The sequence below is a fragment of the Glycine soja genome, chromosome 13 (genome assembly GCF_004193775.1).
Source record: "Glycine soja cultivar W05 chromosome 13, ASM419377v2, whole genome shotgun sequence".
NCBI lineage: Eukaryota > Viridiplantae > Streptophyta > Magnoliopsida > Fabales > Fabaceae > Glycine > Glycine soja.
In genome coordinates this window covers 26,118,244-26,124,446 of record NC_041014.1, presented here as the reverse complement: position 1 = coordinate 26,124,446, position 6,203 = coordinate 26,118,244, and the positions used below count along the sequence as shown (strand labels likewise).

The 6,203-nt window shown below is 30.2% G+C and overlaps 1 protein-coding gene across 1 annotated transcript; it reads left to right on the top strand.

The window, feature by feature from the left end:
- The first annotated feature begins 1,385 nt into the window (after nucleotides 1-1,385).
- Nucleotides 1,386-3,564, top strand: LOC114381455. Its single transcript, XM_028340719.1, has 4 exons — nucleotides 1,386-1,606; nucleotides 1,744-1,923; nucleotides 2,201-2,416; nucleotides 2,883-3,564. Exons 1-4 carry the CDS (start codon nucleotides 1,604-1,606, stop codon nucleotides 3,111-3,113), a joined length of 630 nt encoding a protein of 209 aa, XP_028196520.1. The 5' UTR covers nucleotides 1,386-1,603; the 3' UTR covers nucleotides 3,114-3,564.
- The last annotated feature ends 2,639 nt before the right edge of the window (nucleotides 3,565-6,203 follow it).

Genomic DNA, 6,203 nt, shown 5'->3' with positions numbered 1-6,203 from the left:
CTGTTATATAGGCTCCCCAACTAGCATGAAATTATGGGATGACGATAGTGTTTATGTTTACAACGTCAAAATAAAGACCATGCAAATTTGTCATGCCATGCCATGCCAAAGCCCAAAGAACCTTTTCTTTCAAAGGCCACTGGTAGTAAAGTTGTAATAATACACCAATTTGTCCTCTTTCCCCCCTTTTCATAAATTCATGAATCTTTTATATCACACTTTATAAATAATTATTTATTAATTTTTACATCACAACCTCGAAAGAATAGTTTACTAGCAGACAAATACACAAAACGTGGATAGATAAATAATAACGCACTTAAATTTTAACTCTGTATGCCAATTATTTATACAAAGTTATAAAAGACATTTTTGTAACATTTCTTTAATCCCAACACGAACCTCAAAAACATCTTCTTTTAATGTGACTAGGAAAGTAAATTTGTTCCAAACTGGTACTGAAAAAAAACCCACCCTCGATAACATTTCAAAAAATTTAAAGTAAAAATATTTTTATTAAAATTTATAAAATTGTGTTGTTTATTATCAGGGGCGGATGGAGAGAGGGGCGGGGCCAAGCACCCCCTTCTTAGACATGTCTCATGTTCATAAATATATATATTTTTAAGTTAATTAAAAGTAAAATTAATTATTTATGTGATTATTATAATAGTGATTAAGGTTATTTAGTATAAGATTAACTGTGTCTGTTATTACTGTAATGATTAAGTAATTATGTGTTATTTGTTTTTAACTTTTATAATAACTATTAAGGTTATTATTATTTAAAATAAAAATTATTGTAAATTTTATTTGTAAAAATAATAAATATTTTTTTTGAAAAATTATCACTTATTAAAAATTAAATATTTAAATAATTATTAAGAAAAAAAATTAACCCCATTTAATATATAGACTTCTGAATCTATCCTATTTGTTTATAATACTTTATGTGTTTTGTTATGATTTGTTAAAGTAAATAATAATTTTAATTTTTTAATCAATATGTTTAAGATACTCTTAATCTTAATAAGGTCCTATTAAAAGAATTGAGAATATTATTATAAAATTACATATAGTTTTGAAGAACTTTATGCTACAAAGGTGGTGATGCCATGGCATGGGAAAGTGGGCCCAGCAATCTACGATGGACCGTGGATAGAGAGCCACGTGGAGAATGGTTTCCCCGATCGTGGATGAATTTGAGAGATACAGCTATTGAGAGAGAGAGAGAGAGGAAGGAAGAAGGTGATGCTGATGCGTAGCCGACCCAACCTTGTGCCACTGCCATCCTAGAGACGCAAACAAGATCCAAAGTAGCGTAAGCACAAGACACTTCACCCCATTCCCATCCAACGGCTCAGATCACTCTTCAGCCACCTCTTTCGATCTCCACCCTCCATTCCCACCCCCAATTCTTTAATCTCCCCCTTTTGTCCCTATAGTCTTAGCTTCTTCTGTCTTGTTGAATTCTTAGTTCAACCCCGTTTACTCTCTCTCTCTCTCTCTCTCATTCCACCATCCTCGTTTTCAGAAGTGAATCCCAATGCCTTCCTCACTCACCCATTGAGGCACATTCCATTAATATCCATCAATTTCAACCATGGTATGTACATACATACACATAATTTATATAATATATAGTATATAGTACTATACCCTATGGTCTCTATATGATTTGCGATTAATTGCCCATTTTTGTTTCTTTTTGTTTTTTATCAAAAAAATTTGTTTGAGCTGCAGGGCACAATGTTGGTGCCTCCATGGCTTGAGCCACTCCTAAACACATCCTTCTTCGATGTGTGTCGGATTCACGGAGATGCCGCGAGGAGCGAATGTAACATGTTTTGTCTCGACTGCAATGAGAATGCGTTTTGCTTCTATTGCCGTTCCTCAAAACACAAGGATCACCAAGTTATTCAGGTTAATTAATTATTTAATTGGACCATATATATATATATATATATATATATATATATATATATATATATACGTGTATATTTTTTAATTATTCACATTTAATTTCCCATTGCCATTTCATTACATTGTCAAAGTCAAAGCTTTTTGGGAAAATGGGGGTTGAATGATGAATGATACTAACAATGATTGAAATCTATGAGTTATTACACAATCTATCTATATCCTAAGTTGATTGATTGTGTTGTTAATGTTGTTGTTGTGTTGTTGTGTTGTTGATTAGATACGGAGATCTTCGTATCACGATGTAGTGAGGGTGGCGGAAATTCAGAAAGTGTTGGACATTAGTGGAGTTCAAACATATGTGATCAACAGTGCCAGGGTTTTGTTTCTGAATGAGAGGCCTCAACCAAAGTCTGGAAAAGGAGTAGCTCACATTTGTGAGATTTGTGGAAGAAGCCTCTTGGACCCATTTCGCTTCTGTTCTTTGGGGTGTAAGGTGAGACATTTATCTTAAATTAATTAATTATTTTAATTTTAATTTCCCTCTCACACATCATTGTTTCATTCATCTATATCAATATCAAAATGAGCATAATTCACATCCCAATTCACCCTCGTCATATGGGTATAACACCCACCACCCGTACACCGTCACCTACATTTGAAAGCCCATCAACATCATAATTATATTCCCACCGCCATCAATCATCATGTGTGTATATGCATATATATATATATATATATATCCATTGACATTTTAATTTGATACATTTATAATTATAGTTAATCTTACTGTTATATTTATATAATGATGATTAATTATTGAATAATAGACGGGAATCAACATGGCATGTAATGTCTTTAAAAAAAAATCCATGAATGTAATGTATGATTGGACTGATTTAATTTGATGGTTATTTGGTATTAATTATTAATTTTGTTGTTGGCAATGACTGAATTAGCTTGTAGGAATAAAGAGAAATGGGGATGCAAGTTTTGCTTTGGATGCTAAAAATGAGGCATCAACAATGGAGGGCATGTCAAGGAGATCGGTTTCTTCAAGACATCATCAAGAAGAAGAATTGCGTGAAGGCTCACAACAAGATATGTACCCGGCCACGCCTTCTCCACCTGCTTCTTCAAACGCAAGGAGAAGAAAAGGGATTCCTCATAGGGCACCTTTTGGCTCCTAATCATTTTTTTTTCTTTTTACCCTAAAAAATTAGTGGTACATAGACTCAATATTCAACCCCGTTTACCATTTTTCTTTCTTTCTTTCTTCCTTTGAAACAAATTAACCCCTCTTTGAGGGGCGAATCTGGTCAGTAGTATAATTAATTTTTTCAGTAAAGAGAAAAAGAAAATGGTAGGCTTTGGTGGAGGATGTCATTTGTCCAATGTCCATGAAGTGGGAAAAGCAAAAGAAAGGAAAGGGGTATATAGGAAAGTTCCTTCTTTTTGGGGTTTGGGTCCCAAAACAACAAATTATCACTTGTGAAGAACCAATAATGCATATTTGTTTAATATTTAAATGCTTGCGAGTGTACATGTCATTAAGAAATTAAAAAGCAAGACTTTGTGGAGTCCGTTTCAATGTTTCATAGTTTTCTATGCCCCACCATCCACATGGGCCGTTTACATGAAGTTAATCACACCACTTATACCTTATATCATATAGCAGTACTATTTAATTTACAGAACGATATATATATATATATATATATATATATATATATATATATATATATATATATATATTCATTCATATTTGCATGTAATGTTCTGGGGACAAATCGAATTACAACTTATCCTTACCAATTTTTGAGAGCTCAATGATTTGGGTTCTCTCTCTGTCTCTTTCTATTTCCCTCTTTTCTACTCCCTTCTATTCTTATTCTTGTAATTTTTGTAGTTTCTGTCTTTCTCTTTATCCCATCTCGATTTTTTTTTTCATTTTCATTTTCTTAATGGATATTTTGTCAGGGAAATTATGAAAATGGAAAGGGTAACAAATGTGAATAATTGATTGTTTTTATAATTAGGTAGTGTCCTTTTCTCTCTACTACATAATTAATTCTATGAGCTAAGCCAATTAGGTAGAGCAGATATTGATTTGATCGCTACTAAAAGTTATCGATTCTGAAAACGCGTGTCATCCAAATTTAACATAGACTAGGTACGTTAATTAAGATATTTTAAGTTTTTAATAACATAATGTTCCTCAATCAATACGGATTTAGTTGTTACAGTATTATTTAACTTTGACCATGATTTAAGTTTAACGGCATTTTTCTCCTTAGAAAAAAAATTAACTATTTTTTATTTGCATAAAGACAGTTGGAGACTAGTTTGTTTTGAGATGTAGAAATTAACCTTAATATATATTATATTTTGATTTTAACTTTTACCTTGTCCAGCATTTAATTCATGGCATTGATATTTTTTTTTTGGATTTAATCCGCCCATTAAACTCGAGTTGGGAAAGATATTTAAGAATGACATTTTCACTGAGTTTTAATGTTTGATAGGATAGAAAGTTTTTTTTTTTCGAGAATCATACCTTCAAAATTTTAGATTTTTCATGTTTGGTATACATTTTTTTAAAAAAATAACATTTTTGGAAAAGAATGTTTCTCAGGAATATTTTTTATTAAGTTTTTCATGAAAAAGATAAAAATCTTACTTTTTTTAAATTTAAATTTTCTTTTATTACAATAAAAATATCATATTATTCTTTATTAATTTATATAATATAGTAAATAATTAAAATAATCAATTAAAATATGTACAATTCTTTGATTCTTAATAAATTTATTTAAAGATTTCTAATGATGAATCAAATATATTTTATTTATTTTCTGAAAACATAATTTTCAGAAATCGTGATTCCTCTACATGAATAAACTTCTCTTCTATCAAACTTTCCCTTATTATTTTTTTAGACTCAAATTTAAAAGTACTAACTAAATTAGAACTACAGGCCGATACATGTTGGGTGCTAAGGAATTTGTATAATTTAAAGTGAGGAATACATTTTAAATTGTAATTTTTATTTATTTTCCTATTACGAGACAATTAATATATTCTCATTTTGATAGTATATTGTTCAAACGTGTATTAATTTGTTTGAAATTACTCATTGTCAACGATGAATTTCCTATTTAAAGTACACTTATAGCTTTAGGATATTAAATGTGACGTCACCATTTCTTAGTCTTTTCAGTTCCCCAAGTCCGCAGTTCTTTTACTCAACCATCATAGCAATTAAGTTCAAATTAACGTGTTTCATCTCCTTTTCCGGAACATTCACCTGCAATATATGTACTTAGAAAATGACCATGCAATTAACGTGTACCAAAAAATTGACAAGAAAAGAATGATCATTGGACACTGAAAAAATAAAATAAAAAATAGTGTAAGATGTCGTAACTCTCGAGAGACATTTAGGTGTTTTATTTTATCACAATGTCTCAGAAAGAGCAGCATAAGATGGGGAATTTCCTACGTATGTCATGCCGACTATAGTATTCATTTTCTTGACATTGTAGATATCCCAAGACTAGTCCTTATTACATTTAGCTGTCATTGCTACATTGAACCCATTTCATGGGAATATTGATTTTCCTTTTCATGTACGGTTTATTCTAATTAATATATGTACGTGTGTATTTGCCTATTTGAAGCTAGTAGTACTTTAGTAAGGCGTGTACAAAGTAACTTCGGAGTAGGAATGCAATGAATGTATAACCAATCAAATAAATGAAATGCTCCGTAACCTTGTTATTCATTTAGATATCACCAAATCTATAAAAAAAAATTGTTTTAGAATTAAAAAAATTTAGTATCTTTTCTTTAATCAGAAAATTTAGTTTTTTTTTTTAAATGAATGTGTTTTAATTTTTTTTAGTCATTGTAACATTAATATACATTAGTTTTTTCTTTTTGTATAATGATCACATTGAGGTTCAAACTTATGACCTCATGCATTTTACTCTAATTTTCATCCTTAGGTCAATATTCATCAACTTTATTAATGATTAATTTTTATTGGAGAACCTAACTAGTCAACACTAGTTGAGTAGCTCTCATTCCAATGATAATTTTTTTTTGTATTCACTAGACTTAAATCCAAGACTTTTCTTAAGGGAATAAGTCCAATTTCACTCAAATCAACATGTTGGTATGTGTTTTGATTTTTTTAAAAAAATCTTGTTTTTTCTTCTTTATATATTTTAAAATAATTGATTTTGAGTTGAGTTGTAGGTCCAAGTCCATAATTATTA

Coding starts and splice junctions, on each gene's coding strand:
- LOC114381455 (XM_028340719.1), top strand. Junction 1,924..2,200: donor AGGATCACCAAGTTATTCAG/GTTAATTAATTA, acceptor GTTGTTGATTAG/ATACGGAGATCTTCGTATCA. Junction 2,417..2,882: donor TCTGTTCTTTGGGGTGTAAG/GTGAGACATTTA, acceptor TGACTGAATTAG/CTTGTAGGAATAAAGAGAAA.